Source organism: Cannabis sativa, chromosome 8 (genome assembly GCF_029168945.1).
Source record: "Cannabis sativa cultivar Pink pepper isolate KNU-18-1 chromosome 8, ASM2916894v1, whole genome shotgun sequence".
In the NCBI taxonomy this organism is placed as follows: Eukaryota; Viridiplantae; Streptophyta; class Magnoliopsida; order Rosales; family Cannabaceae; genus Cannabis; species Cannabis sativa.
The window spans coordinates 43,668,839-43,688,007 of record NC_083608.1 but is presented as its reverse complement, the minus strand read 5'-3'; the positions used below and the strand labels follow the sequence as shown (position 1 = coordinate 43,688,007).

At 29.3% G+C, this 19,169-nt stretch overlaps 1 protein-coding gene and 1 long non-coding RNA gene across 2 annotated transcripts; both read left to right on the top strand.

The window, feature by feature from the left end:
- The first annotated feature begins 943 nt into the window (after window positions 1–943).
- Window positions 944–3,455, top strand: LOC133029957 (uncharacterized). The gene is made up of 2 exons (XR_009683889.1): window positions 944–2,399; window positions 3,184–3,455. It is a non-coding gene; the product is annotated as an uncharacterized LOC133029957 (long non-coding RNA).
- A 6,769-nt stretch (window positions 3,456–10,224) lies between these two features.
- LOC115698978 (ocs element-binding factor 1) lies at window positions 10,225–11,390 on the top strand. Its single transcript, XM_030626192.2, has one exon. It carries the CDS (start codon window positions 10,438–10,440, stop codon window positions 11,113–11,115), a length of 678 nt encoding a protein of 225 aa, XP_030482052.1. The 5' UTR covers window positions 10,225–10,437; the 3' UTR covers window positions 11,116–11,390.
- Window positions 11,391–19,169: the final 7,779 nt, after the last annotated feature.

Below are 19,169 nucleotides of genomic sequence, written 5' to 3'. Positions count from 1 at the left end.
GCATGGATAAAAGAAATTAAGAAGTGAACGTTAGACAAAAAGGTGGTCGGATAGATAGTTAAATATTTATACATAGAAGACCTTTTAAAGAGATTCCATGTTTATTTCCAAGTGCCATGGAAAAAGTATCTATCGATGAGTAACAACTATGAAACTGCAAGAATGACACCGTAGCTTTACAGTGGAAAAAAAAAAAAAAAGACAGAGAGAGAGTAAGATTTTAGTCTGTAATAACATTCAACGAGAGAATGAGAATAATTAAAGAGAAGTTTGCATAAGATCTTTTACCCTACTCTTTGTGTTTGTTATTTTGTATTGTTTAATGTGTTCTCAAGTGACATGTAAGGATGTTCATTTAGAGAATAAATACTGTGACTCTTAATGGCATGTAAGGATGCTCATAGAAGAATAAATAATTTCACTCTTAATGGCATGTAAGGATGGTCATAAGAGAAAGAAAAACTTTTCATATATTACGAGCATGTGATTGCAAAACTTATGTATTCAAAGCATGTATATGTAAGTTATTATGATGGAGTATATTTTGGTATTTAAAGTAATGTATAGAGAAATAATAATATTTAATTAAGTTGTGTATATTTTATGTGTTATGGATTGACCGATAAGACATAGGTTAAATGCATGTTTATTGGGTCCATATATATATGGTAGATAATGAGGTAATGCAGTAAGTGGTGAAAGACATGACGACTCAACACCCCGAGTGTTGGTAAGTTAAATTTCGAGGACGAAATTTCTTTTAAGGAGGGTAGAATGTAATATCCAGATTAAAATAGTATTTAATTTTTTATTTTTTTTTTTGGATATTAATTGAGCGAGGATAATTATCTTGTTTCTTTGTGTTGTTAGTGAGTTGATATTATTGCTTAGAGTAGTTGTACCAATTTTCTAGAGAGAGTTAAAGTTGTATATTAGGGTTTTATAATATATTTAGTGAGTTTAATTAATTAATGTTAAAAATTCGTAGGTTTGGATAAATTCGCAGGATTAAAAACTGTTTTACTAAAATGATCATATCTGGAGTTCTAGAGCTCGGATTGAGGTGATTTCAGTGGCGTTGGAAAGATAATTTAAAGATCTATAAATTTTGTAGAAATAACTATATCAGAATTCGTAATTTTTCTAGGTCAAAACTAAGCCCTAAAGTTACGAGATTGAGAGCTTACAATTTAAATTTAAAAGTTAGATATTTGTTTATTTAATAATTTATCATATTATTATTGTTATTATGTTAATATTATTATTATTCATAAAACTAAAGCTAATAAGAGTCAGAATAGTATAGGTTTCATTAACCCTAAAATTATATCGTTCTATTCTTCCCACCTATCTGAGCAAGACTAACCCTAAAAATTTTCAAGTCATCTTTCCATTACATCCTTAGCCAAATCTATACCACTCTTCACTCTCATCTTTGATCACCATCATCTTATGTCTATCGATCCAAGTAGCTTGATGTATTTGAGGTAAGAAACTCTACATTTACTTATTTATTGATCACAATAGGAGAATTTTCGTAGGTCTCCTTTTCTTATTTTTCAGAATGAAACATGTCTCAGTAAAACTGTCATATCTCTTTAAATACTCATCTGATTCTCGCAATCTTGGTGTCTATAGAAAGCTTATTAAATTTCCTATAATTCTTATGAAGAAAGATTTTACAGAATTGAAATTTATCTATGTCAAAAATTAGTATTTTTATGCTGTTTGTTGTAAATCGTTTTTCATATTTTCTATATAAGTTGTTTCAGTAAAATCCGAATATCTCTCTGAATAATGATCCGATTCTAGCGATCTTGGTACTGTTGAAGAGATAATTCAATTTTCCAAATGTTTTATGAAGAAACTATTCACTAATTATTGATTATTCTAAGTTAAAATTATTGTTTTATTGCTGTAGTTCGAAATCCATTTGTTTCAGGATTTCTAGAAAACTGTTTCGGTATAATATCTATATCTCTTACGTTATAACTCCGATTTTAAAGATTTTAGTGTCATTAGAAAGGGAATTTGATTTTCTAAAACTTTTATGAAGAGAGTATTCTCTGATTTGGAATATTGCAGTATCAAAACTTTGTATTTCCGATGTCTCCTGTGATTCGTTACTCCATATTCCTTCTCAGAAATAGTTTCAGTAAAACTATCATAACTCCCTCAGTTTTAATCCATTTTTAATGATCTATATATCGTTGGAAAGATAATTGAATTTCCTATAATTTTTATGAAGGAAACTTTTACTGAATTCGTGTAGTTATTGGTCAAAAATAGTATTCTTTCTGCTGTACTGTAAGAGTGTGAATTTTAATGTTAGGGCCTTGACCCATGTGTTATTATAGGTAGTAGTGACGAGATAACAAGTTTAAGCAGCGGGATTTGAGGTAAGGAAATTAGATAGTTTTGTATGTGTTTATCTACATAAATTTAAATTCTTTATGTATTGAAATATGACTTATGATTTGTTTTTATGAATATGTATATGGTACTGAGAATGTGTGGTATGGACACAATATGAGTTTGTGAATTGATACATAGATTATGGTTGTATGACTTGTATATGGTGTATGTTGTATGTTGTGTATTGTATGTTGTATGGTGTATGGTTTATGTTGTATGTTATATGTTGTATGCTAACGTCTCAGGTAAAGTGAGGGACCATGGTGGGGTATGATACGGGATAAGGCCGTTGAATGTAGAGATACCCTACCCTACATTTTACTGAGTCGTGTGTGAGATTGTTATGGTGGGTATGATACAGTGATGTTACTGTTGAATATAGAGATACCCTATCCTATAACAATGGTAGGGCTGCATAGGCCCATGTTATTGTATGGGCAGATTAGGCCCAGGATATGTAAGTAATGGCTATGATATGCCAATGTTGTGATAATGTTATTATTATCTATAGTATTGATATGATTATGTTATGAGTATGATATTGGAGTTATGATCTCTGTATATGTGTAAGGTGTGAACAAATAGTATAGACTTGTATGATAAAGGTTTCCATATGTACAGTTATTTGGTTATAGTTATAAAAGAGCATGTATGATATTGCTAAAACTTAATAAATACATTAATGGTATGTGTGATATTATATGGTATTGTTTGATAAGCATTTCCTTACTGAGCTTTTAGCTCACCCCCCTTACTTTCCCCCTACAGGTATTAGACAGGGAAGTATGTATAGTGAGCAGGGTCAGTTCTGGTACGTATACTGTGAGCGGCTACGGGCGGACAAACGATCTAGAACGCCAGTGGTGCCTTAGTTTTATTTTAAGCAGTTGATAAATCTAACACAGTGGAAATGCATTATTTAAAATTATTTACTTACTGTATCTTGTTTTACAAATGAAGGATCCTTCTCTGTTGCATTTTGATTTTTTTTAAAATCCACTGTTGTATTTAAATTATTTTTTTTTTATCTTTTCAAATTATGCATGAAAATAGTATTTTTGTAAAATAAGGCAAAATATCGGGGCGTTACAGGAGGAGTTTTTTCATTTAAAAAAAATCATTATTTATTCTAAAGATATGTTAAATTAAGTTATATGAATCACAACATTAAAATTGCAACATAAATAAGAAAGAGATACCAAAAATTTAGATAATAAAAATTTTAATATAAAAAAATATAAACCATCTTCGGTCCCATTCCAAAATAAACAAAAAGATAATGAAAAAAAAAGTGGATCATTAGTATTATATATATTTAATAAATATATGATAATTTTCATATGAAAAATATATATTATGACATAATTTTATAATGGACAAGTTAGAAGTAGAGCTTATTGTGTCTCCATTGAACTTCTTTGTAATTGAATTCATTAATTACTTGATTCACCATATATGAATAGAGCAATGACACTATATATGAAGATCTAGTTTAAATATCATTAATAAAAAAAACAATTAACTATATTATTTCATATATATCTTATTAATATATATAGCAATAGTTAAATTGAATTCAATATGTCTTGTGATATATATATATATATATATATATATATATTCTAAGAAACAACATATCTATAATCGAGTCATCACAATTATTAATTGTGTATTTTTTTTTTTTAAGGAAGATAAATTTGAAAGGTATATATATGGAGTAGTATTTAGGTGATTGGATAATAGGTTGACGCCCGTGTTAGAAATCATCATCATATCAATTTTGAGCCAAGAGTTTTCATAACAATATATATACATTAATTACTGAATTTTTAAATAGGTTGCCTTAGTGGGGTGCACATATGGGTACCAAATGACAACACCCAAAATTTTGCCACAACCCCATCAATGGGTGGAGAACCTTGAAAAAAAAATAAATAAGTCCAAAAATTTAGAGAGCCCTATAAACATATAGGTAGAGAGAGAGAGAGAGAGAGAGAGAGAGATTGGGTGAAGTCGACATGATAAGCAATAGAGAAAGGAGAAGGTGCACTAAGCACCCACGCGCGCTTGTTAGCAAGGGTCCCACAAGTGACATCTATCATGCGCCCGCGTTTTCTCGTCTGCCTACCTCTCATAATTTTTTAAGTATATATACGTATAATATATGTATTAGCTATTATTTATTACTATTCTTGAAGGTTATCATTTTGATTTGAAATTTATATATTTACATTATTTTTGCAAGTGTTTGGTGAGAAAAAGAGTAGTCGTCAAATCAAGTACCCTTCCGTGCATTACATTGACCGTTATTTTAGGGTACTGTCCCGAAATCATATCACTTTTATTCTCTAAATGCCCTTACCATTTTCTTCGACTCCTAGTTTTCAGCCTATGTATGTACGAGGGTAATATGGTAAATTTGTATGAATAAGATACGATGTATGATTTCTCAATATGTGGATAAGATATGTAATAATAAGTTGCTTCTTTCTGATGGTTGAGCATTGCGGATTAATTAATTAATTTCAGGGCAAAAAAAGTAAGTTTCTTTATGCATTATATTATTTCTTATCAACAGAGACTCTTAATTTTATTTGTTAATGAGGCTAAAGAAATTCTCCCTCTTTGTTGCTAATTAATTAAGTTGTAATATATTATTAATTTTGAGGTAAGCTAAAACCAATATATATATACTTGAACTAGAGAAGGAAATTCTACTTAATTATTTAGTTCATTTTCTTTGGCACAGTCCTTTATCTGGAAATATTTTGAATCATGATCATTTACATGATGATGATGAATAAGTTGTTATTACTTGCCCATGATTTACTTTTACATTTGTCTGAAGATCATGTAATTAAATCCATATATATAATATTAAAATATGGTACAAGTACTTGAGATTCATTATTTGCAGACAATTCCCAAATAGTAGTTTCTAAAAAAAATAAAAGGCACGTGTTAGAATTTTGAGCAAAAATAAATATTTTGTGGTAACTACTAAAGTGATCAGAGCATTTAGGGAAATTAAATTTGCCATCTCTAGTTGAACTCATCATACACCTAGCTAGGAGGTAGCATAGATATTCAATTATATAAAACCTACCGGGTTAGCCTAACGGTGGAGAACTCCTTTGCACCATAAATTACACCTTCAAACGGGAAGAATTACCAAAAATTCTATGTGTATGTATATTTATACAAATTATACGTATAATATATTTAGGCATATAAACAAAAATTAGATGTAATGTCCTATAAGAATATAAAAGGAATCTAGACTATACAATATACTCTTAATAATTAAACAGCTACAATTTTTGTGATCCCACACTAAGGTTTAATTTTGAGACGAGAAACGTTAATAATCTTGAGGATGTTGAGTTTGGGAGGAGAAATAAAATTATTATAGATATTGTTCTTGAAGAGAAATTGACGTTAAACCTCAATTTCAACTATCACGTTTGATAGGGTTTAGGTTTCCATGTTTTTTATTGATTAAGAAGTGAATTTAGAACCTTGATAAGACAATATCAAACAACTTCTCATTCAAGATATAGTAAATATTTCACATAATCAAAATAATAGAATAATAGAATGATAGATGATGATCCAATCAACTTTTATCATACAATGAAGGTTACAATTCTCAAAATTGGATTTAAATCATAAATAAAGAGTACAAATTGATGTGAGAGACAATAAAGTTTTGGTATTTTTCTATTGCTATAGGGTGTAAAACTATTTGGTTATAAATAAATATTTATAATTGAGAGAGATGCAAATTGCAATGTGGAGAGGTGCACATTATGTCTTGTATGTAAAGAATTACTCATAAAGCATATATTGATTTTAAAATTTCTTTTAGTTTAATGAAGACTATTTCAGGACAAGCATGATTGCTCATTATAGTCTTCAGTTATATAAAATGGATTATTAAAGTGTCATTTATCAATAGTAATTCTGATGACAAAAGTTATGCCGTGCAACCAAATTTTCTTACAATTGATGTATTGCTATTTGAAATTTGACCCAAATAAAATGATCATTTTAGTAATTGTGGGTCATGGGTATTAAAGTGTCATGTACTAAATGTATGTAAGGGATATTTCTAATTTAGGGACTAAATTAGAAATACTTAAAATTAATAATGTACCTAGCTGTGAGGTTATATATGTAGTCCCCAAGAAACAAGAGCCACTCTATTCTTATCTTCCTCCATCTAGAGAAAAAAGTAGAGAACTTTAAGTCTCGTCTTATTGGAAATTATTATTACCCAAAATCAGCAATCATCTCTATCAATAAATTAAGACATGTTTTCTTTAAATTTATAGTTATGCACTCATAATAAAATATGATATATTTTAAATAAAATTAATCTTCATATTACATATTATTATAATAAGTGATAAGGAATTCTACCATACATTCTTTATTCAATCACAAAAAATTATAATTATCATGTGTATAATTATTCTAAAATAATTTGTATTGTTATACATATTATATTTGTTTTCATATAACTGCATGCATGAGCCTTTACTACTAGTTCAATTATATGCTCCCATCTCAATGCTATTAATTAACTAACCACTTGTATTTTTTAGCTTTTAAAAAATCCCTATAAATATCAAACCAAGTGGATCAAAATTTACTAAATATAAACAAGAGTTTTATTTTTCTTAGATAGAACCACATCAAGGCACCCTGATTAGAGATATTAATTTTATATTAATAAAAAAAATCAATATTATTATGATGTTTTTCCTCAGTAGTATTAGTATTCATGGAGTCTAAATTCTGACCATCTATCCTAATTAACTGTAAATATATTAAACAATATAATACAATGTACGGTGGTATACAAGTACATTTGGACAAAAAGACATATAGCTTGATCTTTGTTTTTTCAACCATCTTTATACACTCATTGGCACAAACAAAAAGTGAAATACATAAATTAATAATAATAATAATAATAATAATAATAATAATAATAATAATAATAATAATAATAATAATAATAATAATAATAATAATAATAATAATAAATACTAGAGAGAGAGAGAGCTCAAATTGAGACAGAAGAGTATAGAACAAACTGAAGACAAGAAAAGAAAGAAAGGTCCAAATCTGTCTAATGACATTGTTGACTTTTACATACCACACCCACCTGAGATAATCCAACCGATCCTTTAAAATCAAATTAATATTATAGCAGAGTGATCGACAAACCAATTTGCTTGGCCTGAGCAAGATTTATATATGGCTTTCATATATATGATAAATAATAATAAATATATTTATATAAATATCAGATCAAAAGAAAAAAAAAATAGAATTTTTATAATAATTAGCTAGTGGTGGAGCTATAGAAGGACTGGAATAAATTCAAAGTACACGTCCATATATATATATATATATTCCTGAAATGCATTAATTAATATGATCACCACCACAACACACAGTAGAGTACAGTAGTAAATATAGAACAAAGGTTTATCTCCACTACTCAGCAACACCTGCTGAGTTGAGTGGTTTGTAGTACAATTTGTTATCCCAATCTTCTCTATATTAATATGTTTCAAATACCCATGACAAAATATATATATGACCCCAAAATTCACCATTATGCTTAGTTCAACCAGACCACCATCAACATATATATCCATTATATATATATATTTAATAATTGAGTTGAGTTATTATATCACCAACTTGGGTGTTGGTTCCTGGACCTTGTGCTCTCCATGCTCACATGTACATATTTAGAGTATATGTAAACAAACTAATTGCTCTAACACTTAAAATGATTCTACCTAGTGGATGCAACATAGAACACAAGTAGTATAGTATTATTATATATATATGTTCAAAAGAAAAAGATTCATCATATTCTTCATGAAAAGACAATCGCATATACATATATATATAATATATATATATATGTGTGTGTGAGTGAGGAAACTAAATTTTCAATGTGAGTACTTGTATATTTTCTGACTCATTAGTTTGATCATTATACAAATTAATAAGTGCAGGTAGATCGATATTCCTTTTTATCTAAATCCTCAATGAAATTAATAAAGTAGTACCACAATTATATAATAAGTGGGAAATAGAAGCTACTCGACGCAGATTACAATTATTATATTAATTGTATATGTACACATATAATAAATATAAATAATTAATATTATTATAATTAAGACAATTTGGAGTTTGGACCACCACGTACGTAGAGTTTAATTACTATTTCTTTTCTTCTTTGTTAGTACTTAATTAGTATAGTGTGTTTCTCATTATATATATGTCTATATCCATTTCATGGAATCAATTAAAATAAGGTTGTTTATAAACTTGACACACCCATTGATCTTGAAGTGGGCTTCTGAAGACACACACACATATATATATATATATATATATATTTTACACATATAAGAGTACTATATATGGTGTCTATATATAAATTTAAAGCAATTAATATATATCTCATGTTCTATTAAAAATAACCTATATATATCTTTAGGCTTCGTTTCCCATTATTTCCATGCATGCTTTTCATGTAAATATATATATTAATTTTGGTTACTTTCTATTTGTATACGCAACTATAAGTTTATTATTTTCCTTTAAGAATTAATTTGTTCACCTTCTTTGTAGTGACATTTCTAGTTTTCTTTAATATATTTTAATGATCTCGTGGTCTAAACTTGTCCACATAAAAGCTGAGCAAATTGCCCTATTGTATGTTAAAAATTACAGAGCCACACAAATTTATTTTGTGAAGAAAGTCCTTGTATAGCACTTCCAAAATAGATAAGAACTCATTGTTGATTGGTCATTTTTCTATACTATAAATATAAGGTAGGAAAGGTAATTTGTACATTATGGTAGTTCACTCAAACTGTACTTCTTCTAAGGGCAATTATGAATTAATTTCAAGGGCCTTCCAATTTGGCTAAGTGTCAGAATGTGATTGGTGCCTAGAATGACCCTCCAATTGTTGTTAATATAATGAAGTTTGATTAATTGTATAATACAATGATCAAGGGCCTAATACTAGTGGTTTATGAGTCATTAAACTCCTTAAAACAATTATTTTAGTCTAATTAGAATAAAGGTTTTCCTTTCTGAACAACCTCTCTCTTTCACTTATATATATTTCCATTTGTTACGTCACAATGCCCTATTGGTTAGGGAGCAACCCAAGTGTAATATTTTATATATATTTATATTTTTAACAATAGCAAACACCAAAATTTTAAGATTGACTTCTTTTCAACCCATTTTTCATTTTTCTCCACTATTATTTTTCTTCTTCTTAATGTGAATTTTACTTTTGGGATCAAATTAAAAAACACTCATTAAGATAATCATACTCCCCACATTATGATCTCTCTCTCTCTCTCTCTCTCTCTCTCTCTCTCTCTCTCTCTCTCTCTCTCTCTCTCTCTCTCTCTCTCTCTCTCTCTCTCTCTCTCTCTCTCTGATGTAAGCAGAGTTTGATCTGAAAATGATTATCCACAACCGCAACTTGTACTTCTCTATGCGTATATATATGTTTAGCATGTGTGCATGCTTACACACACACATATATATATGTATATATGATATGGACACATAACATAACATGATGATATGAAATAGCTACGCACAGCAATAAATAAATAACATTAAAAGGAAAAATTAATAAAAGTTTGTTCGTATGAAATATGACGTTACAGAGAGTTAACAGAAGACATACATAATCCGAAAGAAACATATATATATATATATTAATCTCAATTATTAATATATAATGGTCTGAAAGCTCAAGGCACTAATTGGGTCACTCACACTAGTATATATTAGAGAATTGGCCAATAGTGGGGCCAAATCAAACTTTTCCCATCCTATAAAAACCTCATTCCCTTCAAGCCACCCTCCTCGTTCTATAACACCAAACAAAATTAATATAACAAAAAACAAAATCCCTTTTACTAAGAAAAACTAGCTATTCTCTCTTTTCTTTTTGTAATGGAAAGTTTTCATTCTGGTGAGATTTCAAGCCTCCATTTCCTTGTTCCTTCTTCAAACCCTTCTCCTAATTATTATCCTCATCATGACCAATTCAGCATCATGAATAATAATAGTAATGACATTATTATTGATAACCTTGATGATCATCATCATCATCAGCTGATCAACAGATCATTCTCTAGTACTACTACAACTCCATTGTTTAACAACTTTAATATTGTTCCACAATCATCCTGTTTCAGTAATAACTCATCTACCTCAGATGAAGCTGAGGATCAGCATCAGCAACTGAGTCTGATCAACGAGAGAAAGCAAAGAAGAATGATTTCGAACCGCGAGTCAGCTCGTCGGTCTCGAATGAGGAAGCAGAAACACCTTGATGAACTGTGGTCACAGGTGGTGTGGCTGAGGAATGAGAACCACCAACTCATTGATAAGCTCAATCATGTCTCTGAAAGTCATGACAAAGTTGTTCAAGAAAATGTTCAGTTGAAAGAAGAAGCCACTGAGCTTAGACAAATGCTCTCTGATCTCCAAATCACAACCCCTTTTCCTCCCAACACTTCCTTCAGAGATGTCTTAGATGATTTGCCATGTAACACAGCTTATCTCAGAGCTGAGTCTTCTTCAAATAATCAGTCCACCATCACAACTTCTATGGATTTACTTGGTTAATTAAATAATATATTATATATAAAGAGGCAAAATTAATTATATATAGCCTTTTTTTTTTTTTTTTTTTTTTTCTAATTTCTTTATTATAATAGTATTGTGTTTCCTAGATTTTTACATTTTCCAACTAGGGACATCTAATTAATTGGTTTCTTTCTATATAGAAATTATTAGAAAGCCAATTAATTAAACAGGTCTTTGCCTGATCAGTACTACTATATAGATATGTATCGAGATGCCCTGATGGCAATAAATATATTCTAAGCATTTTTGTCTCATTAATTATATTAATTAATTAACCCTCTTGTGCAATAAAAAAAAAAAACCAAATTAGCTAGAGACCAAACTATTAATTATTTCTGAGAACCTTCTATAGAAATATGATTATGGAGAAAGCACTAGTTGATATGAGTAAATTAATAACCCAGATTTTTAAGAGGGAGACTGAGACTCTAAAAGAAGAAGCAATTATATCAGGTGTACGAATAATAATAAAAGAAAATAAATGAGTGGTAATGGGTGGATATAGAGAGAGTTGAAGATGACGCATATAAATAAAGATGGGGGTGGTGGAGTGGGTGATATGGCCCTTGTTTCTTCACCAAAAGCTAACTACTATAAAAAGAAAAACATGAATAAATAAATAAAAATTATTAATTTGGGAAGCTATATATCCACTATTATATGTATAAATCCAATTACTATTTACTATAGTTAGCTACCTATATATATTATGGTGTTGTTTGTTGTCTTCAAGAGCTACCTTGACTGAATATAATTGGACAAAACTTATTATATAAACTTTTTCTTTTTTTCCAACCCAATATATATTATTTTGTTTGTTTTGTTTGTCACCCCTTCTCTTAAATAATGATGATATGTTTGTTACAATTTCTATTTTGGTGGATTGATCCATATATGTATTGGAGTTTATTGCTTTAGAATATATTTTAAATTAGCTTGCTTTTGTAATTATCAAATTTTAAATCTATCATGACTGAAATACTTATTAATTTTAGGATAAATAATATTTTGAATATCTTCTTATCAAAACATATTTATTCAACTTTCAGATTTTTGTTAAATAATTATTCAGATCTTATATTTTTCTAAATAATTTTTCAAATTTAATTTTCACCAAAATAAAACTTAATAATGAACTAAGTTGAAAATATTATAACCGGACTAATTATATTTTTTTTTTCATCTACCATATAAGAAATTAGTTTCAATCTTTCTAATTTGTTATATTAAAAATATTACTGGTAAAATTTGAACTTAAAGTATTATTTTATAACATTTTGAAAAATACAAAATCCGATTTGATTTTTGATAAAAAAAAAGTTATGATCGATAACTTTTACAAAAATACATTATTTAAAATTACCGTTTTACCCTTCAATGTATGTACTTATTATTTTGTAAATGATATTTCAGAAAACTAATAATATAATTACCAAAATAGATACTCTATCATTTATTACATTTATTCACATGCCTAACATCATCATACATATATGTACACATATTAAACTGAAAGCAAATAGCTGAGAAGAATATTTACCTCTTGAAGTCTATATATCATCCTCGATTTTTTTCGTATGTTGTATCCTCGAAACGGTGATGACAAAACTCATATCTTGATCTTCCAGACTTTTTACCACACATAAGGACTAGTGTGGGCACTAGTAGGATAATAGTGTATATAAAGTCCTTAATAAAATCTTAACACATGAGCAAGAACTATCTTTTTAGTGATAGAGAGAAAAAAATTTGTTGGTTAATTCTTTTTAGCCTTTCAGAATAGTTACGTACAAATTCTTCTGTTTCAAAAACTATATAAAATTTAATTTATACGGTATATTAAATCAACTGTATAAAAGTTTTATTTAACTAATTATTTAAATTTAAATTCTTTCTTAAATCTTAAATAATTGTTTGAATAAATAATACAACTGAATTCTGTTATAGATATTTATATTCTATAACCGATTGAGAGAATCTCTCAACCACTTGAGATAATATCTCAACTACTTTTCAAATTCAAATACTTATCTATTGAATTAATTAATTAATTAACTCAAAACAAAACTAATGGGGACATCCTATATAGTGGCACATGCACTGTGTTTGGGCATAGTGCATATGACGCCTCATTTGTCTTGGTTAAGACAAGATATGTGTCTTTTGTCCTGACAACTTTTATCTTTTTCCAATTTACTTAATTTAAAAAATAAATTATTTATTACAAAATAAATCATTACTATTTTGACAATTCAAATAATTTTTTTCAAACTTCCATATACAATTTTTATCCCTCCCCTAGACAGTGTTTTAAGGTAGCGATCCGGCGACCATGAAACTATAATTCTAAGTTCTAATAAACTATATTATTTATTGAATCTCATCAGCCAAAGAATTTTATTTATTAATTCCATGATTACTCCACTATAAATATGAAACTGAACTCTTAGTAATTATAGAATTATATATTTACTAGTTTTATTGTAATATCCATTGATATAATCAATTTCAGTAATTAGCTTTCTCTGTGTCGGTTCGTCATTAGTTTTGGTAAAATTACCATTTACTCTTTTAGTTACTCCTTTATCTTTTAATACCGTTAATTCACTAGTAAAAGTATAATTTAGATCCAATCTAAATTTATGCACAACAATTTAGTTTCACAACAATTTAGTTTTATTCTCTTCTCATCTACTTGTGTTTTTTTTTTTTTGCAAATTCTTTCAAATTGTGTTTTTCCTTCCATTTAACCAAAACAAAATAGAGGCATCAATTAATTAAAATCAATTCAAGAAGGAAAATTTAGCTTAGTATGCTTAAATATAAAACATGGTGTTTTAATGTACCACACCCTATTAAAAATAGTATACCTATACTTCTAATATATTTTTCTTTCAAAAATCCCCTTACATTTCAAAAAACTTCTCTCTCTAACTCTCTCATTCTCTAGTGTTGAACCCCGACCTAGAATCTCTGTCGTCGAACACATAGACCCAGAACCTGGGTTGTAAGCCCCCGTTGTCGTCTTCACTCACGACTTTTCTCATTTTTTACATTTTCTTCTTCTAGTTTTCTAGTTTCTTGCGATATTTTTTTATATTTAATAATATTTAGCGACGTATTTGTAATGATAAACTAAATCTGAGGTTAGGAATGAAGTTTAGTGATAATTAGCAATATTTGGCGATATTTTGCATATTTAGCGATATTTAGTGATGATATTAGTGATTTATTTGTGATATCAGACTAAAAAATGCATAGTACACCGCTAAACATCGCTAGTTGTCGTGAAAACTTGAGTGTGATTTTGCGGTATTTAGTGATGTTGCGAATTAGAGACATTTAGCGATATTTCGCAACATCATCAAAAACTAGAAAAAAAAAACGCAAAAAACGAGTGAGTTGAGAACACTAGTGATGGATAGGGATTTCAAGGGCTTCATGGTGGTTGAACTCATGGATTTTGGGACTTCGGCCGGGATGGAGACAACAAGACTTAGAGAGAGAGAGAGAGAGAGAGAGAGAGAGAGAGAGAGAGAGAGAGAGAGAGAGAGAGAGAGAGAGAGAGAGACTTTTTTGAAATATAAGGGCATTTTTAGGAGAAAAATATATTAAAAGTATAAGTATTCTATTTCTAGTTGATGGTAAATTAAAAGATTATACTTTACATTTAGGCATACTAAATCAAATTCCCTATTTATAAGAAAAATAAAAACAAGTGGGTGTTATGTATGTGTGGTTCTTTTTTGTGCATGCATAAGTACTTGTGAAAGGTCAAGATTGACCTCAAGTTGTCTAACATTTTCTTAATTTGTTTTGTGTAGAAATTTTAAGTCAAAATTTCAACATTAATACTAACAATGTCGTATCTATGAATTCACATAATCTCAGCACGACTCTTATGTCAGCATATCCAATATCATGTGCAGAAGAATGAAACATGTACATGACGCTAGATTTATAGATACTTTAAACAAAACTTCATTGATGGTTGTAAAAGAATTCTTCATTGTTACAGTGGTATCTATACAAAGTTAGAATAAGTAACATTTAACTAACACTAACCACTTGTAACTAATAGTTTAACAGAAAATAACAAACTATTAGCAGAGGTAAGTTGATCACCAAGTTTGAGGACGATGTCAAGATTGGAAATGTTGGCCCCCACACATTAATATGATATTGTCCGCTTTAGACCTAAACGCTCACGGTTTTATTTTTGGGCACCTTCTCAAAAGGCCTTCATGCTAATGAAATAGATAAAACACTTATATTCAAGATTTAATAACTCTGGACTATTCTTTCAATATGGGACTATGCATTATGTGTTTGTTGATGTGGCCTTTAATGATGGATTTGTTGCCAAGGATATATGCACATGACAGGGTGTTTTCTCTGGTTTCCAAGAAGATACACACTTCAGATCCTTTGGAGGCGTTATGGAGGCAGCTAGCCAAAGTTTTGGAGAAGCTTCGGGTGGATGGAGGTTTCTTATTTCTGATTACCAGGGGCTGGTCCCAGCTTGTGCTTCTAAAGTGTGTTATCACTGATTTTTTTTCAGCTTTTAAATGTCTTAGAAGCTAACTTGGCTATGATTTGGTTATTTAGAGACTTTAATGTTGCTGCTTATTTTTTGGCAAAATGGAGTGTTGTGAATTCTTATCATTGTGACCTAAGTTTTTGGGAGGTGAATTTATCACCAAAATTATTTCTTCTCAAGTTTGATTTCTCAGAAGAAAAACATTTGACAAATTGTTGAATCACACTACACATGGAAATTGAAAAAAAAGCTCAAACCGTATTTGCCGTACAGCTATAGAAAATGAATTCAAATTAAACGCATTATCTGAAGATTATTAAATGATGAAAGTTGATAAGGTGATAAGTTTCCATATAAGGATAAGCTTGATTAAAAAAATGTGGCAATAAAGAAAGAAAGTCATTATAATTTTAATTTTCGAAAAAGGTACGAAACAATTTGGTAAGTTATCATATTGAATGCATTTTATTTTATAGCTAAAGTGGTAGACATCACAAATAATAGTGCTAAAAAAGGTTGAGAGTCTTTTAGTAAAAAAAAAAAAGTACAGAAGCAGATTGCTTTATTGTGTAAGTCAGCTTTTCATTCTTGAGGGAATTAAAATTGTTGAGGTTGCTATCTTTACATTACTTTTAAATTGATGCAAATAATCAATATTTGGTCCAAATTACAATGCATAAACAATTAACATGTCCTATTTTATAATTCTTACTTGCTTGACATTATAAGTCCATTGCCCACTAATGTATTACCTTTTGATCTCACACATACAAGTTGAATCTATTATCATTTCATAAATTGGGAGATTATACAATGTTAATGGACCAATGCCAATTACTTTTAAGAAATTACATTATTATTATTATTTTTTTGGCTGGAAAATGACCCTAAAAATTAAGTTAATAAATATTTATTTTTAAAAAAAAAATTACAAAAATTGTCAAATATAATAAATTAGTTAATAAAAATTATAAAATATATTTACTACATTTAGGAAATTTAAGATAGTATTTTACTATCCTGCCCCTACACCAACAAAACAAACAAATCAATATTTAAGGTCAATTTTGACCTTTCACTGTTCAATGACTTTTCAAAGCCAGAACACCAAAACGACTGCGTTTTGTGTTTGAACAAAACCCCAAGACTCGAGAACCTTCTCAGTCACTTTCTCTCTTCCTTAGGTTTCTCCTCGAAACCCTAGCAAAGAGTTTCTCTCTGAGAAACTCGAAGCCAAACCCTAGAAATCTCAGAAATCACCACACAAACACTAATCCAAGATCAGATCTACAATGATCTGATTTATACACAACCACACACACAAAATCACAAAAAGTAGAGTTAGAAAACACCAGATTTTCCCAAAGTTCACCAATAAATTGGCTACGTCTCCGTTGAGCTGCTCCTCAAATTTGAGAGCTCGATTCCACTATCAAAGAGGTTTCAGACATACAAAAATGAAGATTCCAAGTCACAGATATGGTTTTTGACTGGTAATCTCTTTAGTTATTACATATACTGTGTTTTATCCCTCTCTCTCTAACTATACTAACTTTCTTCCTGTTCTTGTGCATGTACGAGCATTGATCTGACTTTCTTCAAGTGTTCAAACCCTGGATCTTGAAGAACACACTCAACCGTGTAGATCTGGGCTCAGATGCAGGTATATATAGCACTTAGAGCTTCTGTTTTGCTTCTGAATGTGTTAGTTAGGTAGTTACAGAAATTAGTTAGGTGTGGATTTAACCAAATCCATTCTAACTAATTTCTGTTAGGGTTTTTAGAGGTCGAAGGCCAACTTAGGATTTTTACTTGTATTTACAGTTCTGTCCTTGTATGTTGTTTAAGTATCAGTGTAAGTGGAGGTTTATATCAACACTACATATTATTTTTTTTAAAACAAATATAATAATTAAATTAAGTTATAAGCCCAAGAGATATCATCCCAAGCCATTTTATGAGCCCAAGAGAGAACAAGAAAGATGGCTTGTACTTGGGCTTCCAAAGCAGTAGCAGAAGTGATGCATTGGGTGATATAGGCCCAAGAATGATCTTCATTGTTTACCATGGTGGCAGCAGTAAAAAGGGAATACTTTGTTGGTTCTATCCTGGTGATTACAGGTGCCTCCCTCAAGCACTGAGTTCGACATCCAAATTCATCGTCCAATATTTACTCCTTGAGCATGACAGCAATGCATGCGCTTCTTCCATAGAAACCAATCAGGGGGTCTGCCCTTAATCGTGGATGTGTTAATAATTGGATGAAATCAACAAAGCTCAAAATCATTCACTATATACGATGACAAACAACATCAATTAATTAACCTTCCTTCTTGTCTCGATCGACATTGCTATGAACCTGTATTAATTAATTAACTCTTTTCACCATCACTACAAAAAATCTTACTTTTAGTCACAACAAAATTTATGACTAAAAGTGAAAACATTGTGACTAATTATAAATTATTATTCTATGTTGTGACTAAAAGGTCCGTGACAAAAAGTATTAGTTACAAAAGTTACAATTTATTGTGACTAAATTTATTTTTAGTCACAATACTTGTTGTGACTAAAACTAAATTAGTGACAACTTGTATTTAAAGACTATGTTTTAGTCACAATTAACATTTTGTTGTGACTAAAAATCACATTTAATCACAAAAAAATTATGTTGTGACTAAAAAATTGTCAAAGTAGCAGTTTTTTGTAGTGCATATACTTATACCAGGATATATAATCATCACATCCACATGGAAATGCTATTCCTGCAAATGACCAATTTTACTACTGCTCTGAATCTTTCTTCAGGTGACATAATTATATACAGAAATTTTTGTAGTTATTATCTCTCATCATCTCTCTTTCTTTTATTGTTCAATGTGAATTTTTGGCTATTTAACCATATTGTAAGATTAAGCTTTATATGACTAATCATATCCAATTAGTGTTCTTCTATATTCTTTTCCCATACTGTGTGTTTGATGATATCAAGTTCAATTGTAAAAGGAAACTTTTTGATATGCCTTAATATTTTCATAGAGTTCTTGATTCATGACTTGGAGGTGCTTTTATCTTATCTTAATTTCTTCCTTTTTTTGAGTTTCTTTTATATCAAGGCTTAGGCTGCTAGTTCATATTAGCTATGGCATTTTATGGTTCCTTCTTGGTAAAGGGAGGAGATTGAGTCATTTAATAAGCTGAACAATAATCTTCTTGAAAGAAGATATAAAAATCTTTATAATCTGAGAACGTTCCAATTCCAATGTTGAAAAGAAATTACAAATTAGAGATATCATGTTTTTGGTTGTTGTCATTATTGAATTTGAAAGTCAAAACAGAGTAATCAAACAAGAATCAACAATCCACACCTTATGCATTTGGATATATTTAGTTTATGAAAGACCACCCAAATTGAAAAACTTTAAAAATTCAATGTGACTATACCTTCTTATCAGCCTCTAATTGAATTTCAATGGAGGTATGAAATTAAGTT

What these genes read in the sequence shown, in the direction of transcription:
- LOC115698978 (XM_030626192.2), top strand. Translation starts at nt 10,438, where the DNA reads ATGGAAAGTTTTCATTCTGGTGAGATTTCAAGCCTCCATTTCCTTGTT.